This window comes from Phalacrocorax carbo, chromosome 8 (genome assembly GCF_963921805.1).
Source record: "Phalacrocorax carbo chromosome 8, bPhaCar2.1, whole genome shotgun sequence".
Lineage (NCBI taxonomy): Eukaryota > Metazoa > Chordata > Aves > Suliformes > Phalacrocoracidae > Phalacrocorax > Phalacrocorax carbo.
In genome coordinates, this window is record NC_087520.1 from 3930501 (window position 1) to 3945575 (window position 15075).

At 50.4% G+C, this 15075-nt stretch overlaps 1 protein-coding gene across 2 annotated transcripts in view; it reads left to right on the plus strand.

Annotated features, from left to right (window-relative positions):
* Positions 1–3505, plus strand: part of PCBD2 (pterin-4 alpha-carbinolamine dehydratase 2) — a 24495-nt gene extending 20990 nt beyond the window's left edge. For both annotated transcript variants that reach the window (XM_064458336.1, XM_064458337.1), the window contains exons 3-4: positions 5–85; positions 1560–3505. In XM_064458336.1, the coding sequence (XP_064314406.1) occupies positions 5–85; positions 1560–1655 (177 nt within the window). In that variant the 3' untranslated portion in view covers positions 1656–3505. The remainder of the gene's footprint in view (positions 1–4; positions 86–1559) is intronic.
* Positions 3506–15075: the final 11570 nt, after the last annotated feature.

The window sequence follows — 15075 nt, forward strand, 5'->3', positions numbered from 1 at the left end:
TTAGGCTTTCGGATTTATGACACGTGTTGCTCTACAAGCAGAGAAGATGAATCACCACCCGGAATGGTTTAATGTCTACAGCAAGGTAATGTGTCACCAGCCCCAGTTACAGGCGTGGCAAGTTAAGGAGACCAAACCACTGGCCCATTCTCTCTGCCTTTTTTTGTAGCTTATATACAGGATAAGGGAATGGAGAGAGGTTGTGTCTTTTAAAGAGGTTTGAGATTTTAAATGAGATGCTGAGATATTTGTAGTGGCGAGGAATCAGGAATCAAGCTCTTTGTGATTGCTACCACCCCCATGGTTTGGACCTGTTGCTTCACCTCTCTGGCTGAGATCTAGAAATAAAATAGAAGCCTTTAAACTCTTATTTAGCCAACCTGAATAAACGACTGTTTTGAAACCTCTCACCAACTCTCATTCCTTTCTGTGCAACAAGTCGGGAGCCCAGCGGTGTAGGGTAGCACACCATCGATGTGTAGGTCCCTAAATGGGAGCCTGGCAGTCTCAATTGAGGTTTGATTCTTCTAAAAAAAATTGTAGGCTCCTATGTCTCAACATAGCAGCTTATAAAATTTGTTTATAATATTACCTAACTGATGGTGGTCTCGTATTTACAAGGGTTACAAGGTGTACTGCAACCCTCGAATGAAAGGTGCTGTGTGAAGGGGGAAATTATTGCTCTCCCTTTATTTTTATTTTCTAATAGTCTCATTGCATTGTATCGAGTTGTTTGTTTTAGCATTTGGTGAATATATGGCAATCCCGCTAAAAATATACTAAAAGGGCATGTGGACAAGCAGCCTGCAGCTGGGAACCACCACCCCCACCTCTCCCCCGAACAGAGGCGTCCCAGCACAGGCTCCTCCTCATCAGACCTTTAGATCACCCTGTTTAAGGGGACATTAAATGATCACCAGACAAAGTCCTGGTCACCTACTCTTCATGATTTTCCTGGCTTTCCAGAATATTCAGAATACTTTTTTTTCTTCTTCTCTCTTCCCAAAATCTCAGTCAAAGGCGAGACAAAGTAATGCCCAACTGGTCATCTGGCCTAGTCTAAACAAACCCGTGCAGGCAGCTGCGTCATAGCAAAATGCACCAGTCTGTTTGTTTTTCTTTTTGAAATTAATCTGCAACAAGCTCAACAGTTTTTTCACCTTCAGGGTGCTGGTTTTTAACAAAACGCATGAGCCCCTGACTCCGCTGTTGGCAGCTTGGTCACTGGCTCAGGTTCTTCATGAAACCAGTCCATGGAATTTAAATGTAAAGATTGAGTTATTTAATCGGATACCTCTTCTTGGATGAAGCCCAAGAATGCAAAGCCTGTTTTATTCTGTGAAGGGGCTCGCTTTGGTTAGACTCCAGGCTCTGTTAAGCCTCCTCACCTACGTCTTCTGGTTTATGTGAGCAGTGAGGGTCCAGCTTGCTGCTTTCAGGGAGCATCATGTAAAACCAGTTCACCACAGGGGCACACAGCGTTCCTGGTGGATTGCTGCTCAGCCTACGTGGCATAAATCAAAATGGCTTTGTAACCCCTTTCTTTTCCTTTTTGACAGGTTCAGATAACTCTGATTTCCCACGACTGCGGTGGACTGACCAAGAGAGACGTGAAGCTGGCTCAGTTTATTGACAAAGCTGCTGCCTCGGTGTAACAAAGATGTAAAATGTTTTAATAAGTGCCCACCAACGTTTTGTATTTAAACGGTATCCCTCATTCCTTGTAACCCTGATTTCACAAAACCCCTAAAAGAAGATATTTTGTAGAAAGAGTGGCTTAGCTTGCTTTGCCTTTTAGTCTGAAACCCTTCTAGATGCCTGTGCTTGTCCTTTGCCATTGCTGGCTCTGCCTGAGGATGTAACAGCTAAACCAACAACAAATAAGGTTTGAAAAATCCTTTTCTAGAAGCTAAAACTATCTGGAATGAAAGCAGGCGTCCACCCGCACATGTTGGTGTTCCCCAAGTCCACGGGAGCCGAGGCTGATGGCAGCTGCCACGTGAGCCTGCTCTGTGCCTGGCCACTTCCCTCCTGAGATCTGTATCTCTCTGCACTTCAGACAGCGTTAAGAGCATTCAGGCTGGGTCAGTCCCCTCTGGCTTGGTGCCTCCCTCTCTGCCCGTGACCGGTGGCAAGGCAAGGGATGCTGGTGAGAGCAGCGCAAGCAGCTGATGATCTTTCCTTGAGGTTGGAGCTCAACCAGCAGTTAAAACTTTGCATTTCGGTGTTTATTCTGTGCTTGTCCGATGGCTCTTCAAATGTATCTGCCCTTTTGGCACCCACAGCCTGGCAGCTATACCCTGCAAAAGGCTTGCTGCGTGCTTGAGAACCATTCCCATCTGAGATGCAGGCCTGGATCCTGCCGTTGCTGAAAACTTTAACTCTGGTCCAACAAATACAAAAAAATTCCAGTGAACTCCCGGCACTCACATCATTAAATGAAGCCTGTGCTTAAGTGGTTGGCTGGGCCGGGTCAGTGCTCAGCACCTTGCAGGATCGAGCCATTATTTGAGCTGTAACGCTCCCATACCTGCTGGATCAGGGGTGGCTTGGCTGAGTGCCCGGAGCACTGGCCAGAGCTGCCGGCGGTGGAGGAAGCGGCATTAGCAGGATTCTTGCTAAGCTGGGCTCGGCTGAAGCTATGCTCATTGCAAACATTGTTCCAAGAGCTGCAGATCCCACTGATGAGCTTTAAAATAATTTCTTCCGTGGTTTCAAAGTCTTTGTTTTTATCCTATGATCCTCACCAAGACAGATTTCCACTGCCGGCAGGGAGATTTCAACCTGCTTAAGGCTTGCAGAAGGGCCTCTCGCTCTGCAATCCTGCTGCCAAGTGTCCCCAACATGCACCGTCATGCCCAGCGAGCAGCTCTGGGTGCGGAGCTCCTGGGAGATTGACACCTCCAAAATGCCTGAGTGCATTGCTAGAATGACACCGGCGGCACAGCTACCAGCTACCGAGAAGCGAGATACAAACTGAGCGCCAAAACCTATATCGGGTGTATATGCAAGGTGTGTGGTCTCAGATATTTAGGATGCAAAATGCCACTAGCTGCCGTGCAAGTATTTGTGTCGATAAAATAAGAAAGGGTTTTTTTGTTGATGCTTAGCAAGTGCACGCTGTCATGTGCTAATTGGCCCCAGGAAGCGAAGATGTAAGATGTTGGGGTTTATTGTCAGTAACCCTGCTTGGGATATCAAGTTAATACCTAAAAAGACCCAAATTCGGACTACGTGCTCAAATGTTCTTTGCTTACAAGTGCCTTTCCCCAGTGAAGCAGCGGATTTCCCTGATATGGTTTGAAAACGGCCACTGTTGTGAGGAATGAATAAAACTAAAACAACCAGGCTGTGATGTCTCCTGTTACTGGTGGGGAAGTGAAACGAGCTTCACCCAAAGTTTTGACAGTGTCTCTAATGAACTGTGAAAACTCGGTGGTTAGAAATTGATATATAATGTGTGCGCTTTGAACAAAACCAATAAAATCAAATTCCTCCTTTGTAATTTGTTTCTTTATTGTTGTACATGTGACAAAGCTGTTTAGTTTTAAGAGAAATTGAAGATAAATAGTATTTAGTTACTGGGAGGTCTTTGGTTTAGAATATTGATATTTATTTACATACTCCAAGGGAAAAAATCCCCACCAACTAATTTAGCTTGGAGAGCTGCACTGTCCAGCTATGGCACGGAGCTGTGCAGCCGTGGTGGTGTGAGGATCCCGGACTGGTGAAGAGGCAAAAATATGCAGAAAAAAAGAGGATGGCTCTGAAACGCTCGTAGTTTCTAGGTCAGCGCTTGTTTAACCACAATTTATTGTTTACTTCTGGGGCGTCCCACAGACCTGTGAGTGCCTTTCATGAGCATTGCTGTGCAACACTAATAATAATAAGATAAAAATAGTGAATAAAAGGTTTCTGCTCTCTTTTGCAGCGAGTGCTGACTGCGTAGACAGTGTCATGCGTGAAATCCTGGCTCTGCTGGTGCCACGAAGAGGTCGGCCGTGCCGCTCGCGCCACAGGTTCCCTCGGGGCTCCCAGGCGGTGCCTTTGCCTCCGGCCCCGCTTGGATTCATCCAGCTGCCGCTGGCCGCTCCCTGCATGGATCGGTACCCGCGCTGCTTGCCTCGGGAAGCGGTGGCACTCTCCTGAGCTTTGCTTTGCCTTGCAGGCACCAGGGATTTCTTTCATTATAAAACCACTTTTTATTTTGGGGTTGGGTTTTCTTTTGGACAGGATTCGCAGCATTTCTGAAACGCATCCCAAACCCCCATTGAACCCCACCTCCCGCCCCGTCTCCGCAGCATCCCCAACTCGCCCGCAGAGCCGGGCAGGGGAGCCCGGGGATGCTGAGGAGCCCTGACCCCGCCTCACATAGCTCCCTAAATCCGTGCCAGGCAGCTCGCAGCCACCCAGCCCCGCTCCATGCTCCCGCTTCGCCCCAGCAATTCTCCACCTGCACGTGTGCTGCTGGTGCGGCGAGGGCAGGATGCTGAGGGCCGTGGGGAGGGGACGCACACTCTGCCTGAGCGAGCTGGAACTTCACGGGAAATTCATACAGCAAGGTTTTCATGACAGGCGCTGGGTTTGGGCCAGGAAATCCAGCCTAAGGCACCTTCTCTTGTGAAGAGCATCATCAGCCCTGCTCTGAACAAAAGTAGACAGAGCACAGGGTTTTGGGTCTTTTCCAAGTGATGGCATCGCTGGAGCCACGCTGCTCTGTCACGTTATGGATCGAGCAGCTGCCCGAAATACGGCTGCTTCTCCTCGGGGTCAGCTTGGTGCCTGCTCCCCATGCATGTGCAAGGTCGCACTCCAGTGCAGGAGGGTGCCGCTCCAGCAAACTAACCACGTTTCCCTTTTGCTGGGAGGTTAAATATTCCCCTGGCGTGTTTGGGATTTTTTGCTTTAATGCTGATTGTGGCTTGAAATACTTGGATAATCCACTGCAGAACAAACTTCTTGCAGGTAACTTCCCTGCATTGAGACTGACTTAGCTCAGTGTGTCCCATCAACCAACCCAGTCCACGGCACGTGGGAAACACCATCCCTGGGAGAGGCTCCAATGGTGCTCTGTGGCCACAGGAAATTAAAAAGCAAAAACTCGAGGCTGAGAGAGCAGAGTAGGAAAGATGCCTGCAGCATGCTGCATGGTCGGGATCGCTGCTCGAGTCCTGCGAGGCTGGAGATCACACCTTCACAGCACTGCCTCTGAAACAGGGCCAGCGAATAATCCTTTCCTTTCCCCAAAATGGGAGCTGAGGCCCAGTAAACTGCAAAAATCATATTGAAAAGGGCAGCATCAGCATCGGGTGTGCTCTGGGGATGGGGGTCCCACAGGCAGCTCAGAACCGTGTGAGAAAACAAACAACTCTGCCTTGGTTTCTGAGTTGTGGATCTGTCCAGCTGCACCGGGATTCCTCCTGCCCTTCCTCCTCCTCCCGGCTGCCCAGACTGGTGGCCGAGGCATGGTGGTGGAGTGGCTGAAGAAGAGCAGACCCTGAAAGGCTAATGAGGACGTGTCCTCACCCCGCTGCTTCTCGAGGCTGGAAGGACAGATGGAGGTGGTTACTTTTTAGATGCTTCCCCATCATCTGTGACACGTCCCCGGCTCCAGGATGGGGCTGGAGGGATCACAGCATCCCCTGGGACATGCCTGGGCAGCTGTGCCAGTGGCCGCTGGCTCTGAATCAGCCCCACCTGGAGCCCTGGCCGTTCAGCAGAGCGAAACCACAAGGCGGATCCCGTTGGACTGGAGTTTTCTTTTGGTTTATGTCCCCCAGATGGCTTGGCCCTGGGTCAGGAACGTTTGCAGCATCCCCAGTTCTCGGTGACAAGCACAGTTTCTGGGTTTGCCCAGATCCCTGCTCCAGCACTGCCTTCATGCTCAGCCTCGCAGCCTGCAGGGTCCTCAGCCTCCCTCTGCCTTTTCCTTGTCCTCCAGTGCTTTTCAATCATACAAAACACCATTTTGAAAGCCTCGAGCTTTCTGCAGCTTCTGATAGGTGTGTGCATCTCCTCTGGCCTTTTCAGCCTTAGGTTAATGAAGGGATTGCCAATTAACTGAAACTAATGAGTTCTTCTGCATGAGCTAGTTTCAGTTTTCCGCAATTGTTTGCTCCAAGAAACAAATATTTGTGGCTTACCCAAAGCTGCACCTCGGGATTAGCCAAACATGTGTGTGTCCTGGAACAAGTGCTCGCAGAGCGTCCAGACTAGAAAGCGCGGAAATGCTGACTAATTGAAATAAATTGGCAATTGCTAGTACTCCTTCTCCTAAAGAACCGAGGCGAAAAGCAAACATGGATGTGAGTTATCCCACTGACATCAAAGGCCGTGTTTACGTAAGTGCTGCTCGTGCTGAAGATCTGTTGCAGAGTTGGACCCTTTGGTGGGGAACTGACAACTCGTTTGCAAACGAAATTCGGAAAGAGCCCAGGTACGGCTGCCAGCGGTCCTCTGGTTAGAGCCAGGCCAACCCGCGCAGGCTGTGGGGACGCTGGAGCCCCAGGAAGGGTCCCCAGAAAGCGCAAAGGTCTGTGCTTGGGCTCCTGCACCGTTTGCAGACCGGTGGTGGGTGCGCGAAGGAGGACTGTCCCTGCTAAAACTCAAATGCGCACCCATCGTAGAGGCGCCCAGCATTTTTTCTGCTGCTAGACGCTAGTGCCAGGGTGACGCGACAGCGCGATGCTCCTCTGCAGAGCTGGCGGCGTTTCATCGCCTGCGCCTCGTGCCTCGGCACGGGAATGGGCTGTTCCCCCTGGATGCTCAGCCCGGTGCCCACCCAGCATCATCCCGGCTCATCTCGTCCCCCACGTGGGAGCAGGTGTTTGCCTAAACCGCTCAGCAACGCAAACCCAGTAAATTAAGAATAATCAGCGTCTGCTTGTTACACTGCTCATGCAGAAATTTTGTTTATCCGAGACTTGGCCTCAGCACTTGCCTCTGTGGTTTCTTCTTCTGGAAGTGACCTCATAAGATGGTAACGTCAAACAGCAAGTTCCACCCTCCCAATCCACCAAGGGTCACTTGGGGAAGCTAAGGAGAACCCGGCTATTTCATGGATCGTCCAGGGGAGCGGCACACAGAGCATCCAGCCCCTCCCCAGAATGGACGAGTCACCTCCTGTTTTCTTACTAGATCCCTCCAGTGTCTGCTGGAGGCTGTTGCAAGGCATCCTCCCTTCTGCCGGCTCAGGTACACACACAGCAAAGCCTTTTTGGTGTGGAGCTGCTCTCCCCCAGGTGACGTGACCAGTATGTTGTGGGACCTGCTGGTTGGGGTCCGGTTCAGCCTGTGTGAAGGGAGCAGGATCTCCAGCCGGGTCTGGCTGCTGGGGTGGGTCATGGGAAAACCAACAAAAAAAGACAGCAAACTGCAAGAGCTCCCTCCAGCTCTGCCGTTGATTCTTACAGGAGAAAGGACACCAGGTTCTGTGGTTTTGTGCCTCGCTGCGCGGGCGGCTAGGCAGCCGCAGATTCACAGCAGCCATGAGCTGCATCATCGCCATCAACACCATCTCCGTCGCCGTGGAGACCAGCAACCGCCGGGGGCTGCACGGGGGTACCTTTCTGGAGGTGAGGCATGGGGGCACCCTCCCATGCGCCATGGCCAGGAGGGGAGGGGTGGAGGGGACAAGGGTCCGTCCCCCGCAGCCACTCGGCGTGGCTGCCAGCCCACCGCCCTCCCCCGTGCCGTTGCCTGCACCAGCCAAGGGCCTGGCTGTATTTCAGCTTCAGATCGCTTCACTGATTCGATAATTATCATTCTTAAAATGCAATTATTCGGTCCTTCCCATGGCAGCCCTCCCCTCCTTGGCGGTTTTAGCACAGCTAGTTTTAAGCACCCTTTTAATACTCAATTTTCACATCCCTCTTGGTCACACTCCTTGATTTCCCTGTCTTACACAAGCCAGCTACTGTACACAAACCTCTGAGCCTTAATTATATATCCCAGTAATATATAGCCAGGCCTGGCTAATGTCAAGAAACCCAGTCATAAGCATCAGAGGTTTCCAAGAGCTCTGGCTGCGGGACCAGGCTCCGTCTGGGGAAGCGAGCGGCATGTGCCCAGCTCTGAGGGGCCGATGGGGTGCATTGGGATGTGGCCAGGACCCTCCTGTGCTGGGCAGAGACCTGTGGTGATGACGGTGGCGGGGTGAGCTCAGCCCACGTTTGAAATGGTCCCTGTGAGCAGAGGGATGTTGTTGGGGACATTTAATGTGAAAGTGCTGGCTTGGCGCGCAGGGTTTGGCAGTCGCCAGCAGCTGCCCCGGCTCACGCCCTCCTCTCTCCCGGTCACAGATGCTTCCTTCGTCGCTGTTTACACCAGTGAGCTTTCGCTGGAGCTGTATGTGGATCACATTGCCTACTGGAAGAGCGGCTAAAGCATCTTGGATGCCGGCATCCTCCTCATTGCCTTCCTCCCACACGTCTTGCCCATGGACACCGCAACACACACACACCTGGAGGGGATGACCCAAGGTCTCCAGACCCTTCCCATACTCAAGCTCATCGAGAACAGCAGTGGGATGCGGGTAAAGCACTGCTCGCTGGCTAAATCACAGCACAGAGAGGGGATCCCAAACCCCGGAGCGAGGGGAGGCTTTGCCTGGCCCAAGAGGGGCTGATGCTTGGGGCAGCTCATGATCAAAGATGAAAATAATAATTCCTGGTTTTTTAAGAAGCCCATGGCTTGGCCATTGTTTTTTCCCCTCCTTTTTCCTCTCCTTCCCCCAAGGAGAGGAAAGATTTTCTTTTTTACTGCAGCAGAGTAGACGCAAAAAAACCCCTATAAAACATAGGTCACGTCCTATTCTTGGTCTGTGTGTATTTTTCTCTCCAGCACACCATCTCCTACTTAGTTTTCTTCTGACGACTCTGGAGGTTTGTTTTTCAGCAAGGAGCTTATGTGGGCAATGAATGCTCAGCCAGCATTTCTGCGTGTAATTAATTGGCTGGGTAACCCACCAGAAGTGGGATGTTTATGGGCACAGGGCTCTTATAATGTTCACTTTTGAGCCTTCATTCCTCTAGTTTGGATCGTAAACTTCACTTATCACCAGACTTTTATATGTTAATTATTCTGTGTCGCTGGGAGAAGGGAGGACATGTAGAAGTGCATGAAATAATGAATGGTTTAGGCATGGGGGATCAGATGCTTCAATTTGGTCTGGCTGATAATGAGAGCAAATAGATGCATGGCAAGATAGGGAGACATTTAAATCAAGGTAAGTGTGTGTTTGTTGATTTGAGCCTCACGGGATGCCCTTGTGGAACCCAATAACAGCAGATGCCTCACTGGGGGACCACGAGGAAGAAAACCTGTGGGATAAGATTTGGCACCGTTCCCCCCTGAGATGCTTAAAATGTTGAGGTGCTTTGAAAAAAAAATCCCACTCAGCACAAATCTGCAAGTTTTAAGAGCCAAAATGCCTTTGAAAATCTGGGCCGTGCAACACTAGGTTTTGATGGAAGTTGGTGGGACTTAACACCTAAGGGACTGGGGCCACTGGGAAATTGCATCCTGGCTTTGGGTGAGAATGCCTAGAATGGCATTACTGGGGGGAAAAGGTACCAGAGAGAAAAATTCTTTAGGCTCTCACAGTCCCTTCCTGTTCCAGGGACGCTATAAATACCCTGCAAAGCCCTGCCGTGCCGCTGCTTTCCATCTCCGGGGGGGTTTGGTACTTGCCTTTGCGTCCTGACCTGAAGGGACGAGTGCCCTGAGCCACTTGGCATCCCACGAGACAACATCTCTTTGCCTAAAATTTGTTTTAAAATGTGACAGGGCTGTCTAAATGCATCTTGCTGAAGGTGCAGGCGGCTGTTTATGCCTCTGTGTGTATTGTAATTTATTAATTGAAGCCTAAATTAGCCCTCAACAGGTTAGCAGTATTTAATGCAGAGAGCTCAAACACGCAACACATTCTTGGCACGTTTCCCTTTATTAATTAAAAACCTCTTTAAAACACTCTGCCTTCCAACTCAGAGCAATAAATTTCCACCTTGAGGAAATAATTTCCTTGTTGTATTCTGTACAGAGACGTTCTGTTAGCTGCAATCCCCGTTTTAGTGTAGGCCCCATTCATCCTTATTTCAATTTCAAAATAAACTTTTAAAATACCAGGTTGTTCTGTAAAAAAAAAATAAAAGAAGAAGAAGAAAAAATCAACTTTTCTGCTTTTTTAAAAATATATTTGGGATTAATTCCAGTGTAGTCCACTACCTGTGCAGACTGCGAACCACAAAGCTCCTTCTTAATAAAAACTCATAGGACTCCACAGCGGTTCCTGGAGCAGCCAGAGAAGCCCTGGCAATCGAAAATGAGGTGATGGTCCTGCTCGGGAGGCACTCGCAGCTCCCGGTTGCCGGGAGCATTTTACGGCCCTCCTGCCACCCCCAGCTCTGGGTGGCTGGTTTTCTTTATGACCACGTGCCGCAGCCCAAACCTGCCCAACGCCATGACATAACCTGGCAAAAATGTCACCTGATTTTTGGGGTTGAATGGCTTTTGTTCCCCTGCTAGTCCCAGCCTGCGCCTGCTGGAGAGACCTACGTGTGCAGGGAGGCAGGAACACCCTCTGCCAGTTCCTCCAGGAATTTGTACCAAACTCGGTGGGTTTAGGGCTGGTCTAGTTTGGCCTTTCCGAGCTGGTTCTGCAGACGATACAGCTGCATGTGTTGTCTCTGCGTTGGATGCTGCCCTTCCCCACTGCCCCATGCGTAGCGTGGCGGGACGATTATCTGGAGCAGGCAAGACTTGCAAAAGTAGGGAATTGCTGCAGGAGTCCTTAAGCCATCCGAACAAGCTCGGGCTGTTGGCAGCTGGAGGAGACGGGGAAGAGCCCCCTGCTCTAGCTCTGCACAAACATCCCCTCCAGGTGGTACTATCCGAGCAGCTCAGCCAGATGCGATTCAGAGCTTTAACCTGAGATGCTGTTGACAGTCAGAGATGATGGATGGACGGTCCTTGAATGGGTGCACTGTGTAAGACCCGCCCTGGCACCAGCAGGCACAGTGTTACTGGGAGAGCAGCCAGCCTGTGCTGCTGCTGCTCTCCAGGGTAATGTAACACGGATGCAAGAGGCTGCATGTGGTTGTCTGTGATTTGGAGTTAATGGGAACGTTTGCATTTGCCTGTAAGTCATTACCAGCTCTAAGCTCAGGTCACCAAACCAGCACTCCCATCAACTCCCACGAGTGTCTTTTGTGTATGTTGGTGTCATCTTTATGGGTCTTTATAAGACATGAGATGGTTTCAGAAGCAGTACCGTGTCCCTTCCCAGTGACCCCAGGCTCTGCATGGGGCTTTCTCAAGCTGAGCAACCAAGGAGGGATGAGAGATAGCTGCGGACTCCTGCCTCCCATCCTGGCCCATCCTGCATGTCAGGGGAGGAGCAGCTGGACAGTGAGAGTAGAGAGATATCGTCCTACCTCCAGTTTTTGCTCAGACCCCAAGGCATGAGGGTTAATAACACTGCTTGTTTTTATTCAGCTAATTTATTAATGGAGAAGCTTGGGAACAGCTGTATCCTCATCAACAGGAATCTGTTACTCCATTAGTAACTTGTCCATATCTCAAAAGGCAGTGAGAAGTGTGCTAGGTGTGATGCTTTGGGACCAAGCAGCCCTTGGTCTTGCCACTGTGCAGCACTTACCACTGAGGCCTACAAGGGCCATTTCCCAGTCCGAGAGGCTGATGCACAGTCACAGCCTCTGGATTTTGTCATGCTCCCATGCATCGTGGCAGTTGACCCTTCCCTCTCCTTAATTCCCAGTACAGCCCTGTGGATGCATGCAAGGGAGCTGGTTCAGAGGTGGTCGAGGGAGGCTGTCACTTTCTGCATCCTCAGCCCCACTTCCCAGCCTTCATCCCTGCCGAGCACCTCCCTACAGAGCACCCATTTGTTTTTCCTTTTGCAGGTTTTCACAGAGGCTCTTGGCCAGACGGTGCAGGCAGTGATGTATGCCCTCATCCTGCTGTTCCTGCTGATGTTTGTGTTTGCCATTTTGGGGCATGGATGGTATGGAGATCCCAAAACCGGAGACATTGAAAACTGGGGCAGCTCGAAGGCTGCCCTCTTCACAGTTTAGTAACTCTAAGTACAGCAGCATTTTCCAGTCTGTCTCAGCCAAATGACAAACTGCAGATTTTGGAGTGCTGCTGAAGAAGCCCTTTGATTAACCTGTGACTTCATTAGGGAGAGCATGAACTGCTTGGCAGTGAACTCATATTCCAGATCCCTGGGAAAATTTGCTTTGATAGACAAACTTCCCTACCCAGTATTGCAAACTCAGAGGGGAAAATCTATGAAGCTGACAGCAGAGAGATCTGTACGAGCTGATTTAAACCTGGACCTCTGAGGAACAGAATAACTGTGCTCAGTATTAAAAAAGAAAGAAAAAGAAGAGGAAGATTTCATATGGCTTGTGAGTTATGCTGTGGTTTGGAACTAACTCTCTGGTCTGCTTAAATACATTTGCAGTGGGTGGTTGGACAGGCTTACAGCGTGAGATAGACCATTATGGGTTTACGAGCAGCCACGTGTTCATAGTCGTGTTCATCTTGCTGGACAGCTTCATCTGTTTCAATATGTTGATTGCACTTGTGATTACCAAACCCCAGGTCACGCGAGCTCTGTGCGTTGAGTGTGCACACGTGTGTGCGCGTGTATGCTACCAACTAACTGGCTCCGTTGGAAAGCTGGTGCTTGGCTGCTTGCCAAAGTTGGCTTCTGGTGCAGCTAGAAACATTCTGGGTACAGAATATTTTTCCCCACGGTCCCCTTTTTGGGTCATCTCTACCCTTCTGCTTTGACTGTTTTTCCATAGCTGCTGAAAGCTCGCATTCCTCCAGCACAGGCAGCTCCCAGGTCCCCTGGGTGCACGCTTTGCACCCAGGTCTTCTCAGCCACGACCCGTTTCTGCCTCCATTTTACCCAGGACTGCTCTCATGGTCTTGTAGCTGCCTCTGGCCCTCCTGCAATGAATCCCTGCGTGGAGCCAGGGCCAGGGCCAGCTGGGTGTGCTGGGGGAATACAGCAAATCCTATGTGAGAGGCATCTGCTCCCAGCTGCTATCAGCTGCCAGCCCTGAGGTGGTCCTGCTTAACACCTCTCGCTGCTGCACAGGGCTGGGGCCGGACCACGGGTTTTTTGAAGCCCAAGTCTTCTTGACCAATGTCTTGACCCACCAGCTGTAAGCGGTGCTCAGGGACCCACTTGCATCCCTGTGGTTTGGCATTGGCAGGACTTGACTCAAAAGTATGAACAGGACTGCAAAGCAGTGAAGGCGGCTGCTGTTTGGGCCAAGAAACAGAAGATCCTGAAGAAGCAGGGGAAGAAGGTGAGCAACCAGGTCACATTTGAGCAGGTGGGCTGTGGTCAGCCACGGTTGGATAGCACTGTCTGCAAGTGTCAGGTGTTGTTAAACAGAGCAAGATGTGGATGAACTACTTTCAGTGGAGGAAAAATTCCCTTTTCTTTTCTTGCCCATTTTTATAATAATGCAGGCTGTAGATCCTATATGCCTTTTTGGTAGGCTCATCACACGCGCAGCTAAAAATATTATGGTGGCACATAGTGATTAAAGTATTATAAAGGTGAAGAAAAACAATGGGGTTTGATGTGTTTTATCTCAGTTTGTTTAACTTCAAAGAGAAGTTTAAAAAGAATTCCTTCTAGGTCATGTCAAGCCAAAAGCCCTGTCCAGAAATGGCTTGGACTCACTTTCTGCGAGCGCTCAAGGGAGGTCGTGCTCCTTCCTGCGCTCTCGCAGCCCATTGATGCAACGTATCCAAAATGCTACTACGGGCTTGAAACACATGCTGCAGCATCTGTAGGAGAGCTGTGCACTGCTTGATAAAGGGCTTTTTCAAAGCTGACTTGAAATAAATGCAGTAAAGCTGTCAATGAAATGTAAATGATTAGAGCAACGTGTCTCCCTGTTTCCACCAACTCTTCTGCTCATTCTTGCTTTTAGCAAATGTAATTTAAAAATAATTAATTCAGGATGGCTCCGTTCAGAGTGTTCTTGCCTTTGGGCCAGAAAATTGCTGGTTTGAGTACTAGGCTGAGTGACCGATTTGGGTCAGTGGTTTGGGTCCCACCCCAAGGGCAGGGGTGGGGATCCCTGCAGAGCTGCAGGACCTGCCTGCCTGGGTGGGTGCTGGGGAGACCCCGGGCTGCATCCCTCGGGACAGGCATCCCCATCCCATCAGTGCCTGGGAGCTCCCGCACCGCCTGGCACGTCTGGCTGCTCCAAAAATGCACTGAGGGTGGGGGTCACAGACAGCCCCATTTCCAGCCCGCCGCTGGTGTGAAGCCCATGTAGGGGTCTGTAGGGTGACAGTCCCGAGTGTCACCGCCTTCTTGCTGACAGTGTTTTCTTCCTGGGCTTGTACTTCTTCACAGCACAAAATCACTCAGCATGTCTGGGAGAGAGGCGAGAGCACATCCCAGATTTACGGGGGCAGTGGGGTTGGAGGACGTGTTTGCACCCAGCTTTGGGAGGTGAGGAGGAGTTGCCGCCTTCTTACAGCAGTAGCCTGGGCTGACCTGTGCTTTCCCTCAGCAATGGACTTCTCTGGACCTTGTTCAGGGAACGACAAACCCCAGGCAGTGAGTCTAAACCATGTAACCAGAAAAATCTCCCACGAATCCCCCAAATGGAGACTGCTGAGTTTTACATGTCTTAGGTTAACCTTAATGTGATACAAGCCTATGATCATAGCTTGGTACCTATTGCTTAAAAAACCCACGGCCTGGCCTAGAGTCCAGAAAAAATTCCCTGGATATCAGAAATTCCCTTTTGCCCTGTTCCCCAGGTGACTGTGGTTACTGCCAGGAGTGTCTGTATTATTTTCCCCCCGTACTCTGAAGCACCGGTCAGGACTGGTGCTCCTGAATGTGTTTTGCTGTGCGCATGGCACACATTGTGGTGACAGTCCTGGGTTGCACTTCTGCCATTCTCCTCTGACCTTCTGGTAGACAAATGTTTACAAGGATGTTAAAGAAAATCTGCAGAGCCAGGGGACTCAACGTCATGCAAAATACTTGGGATCTTTCCATTGCTCCTT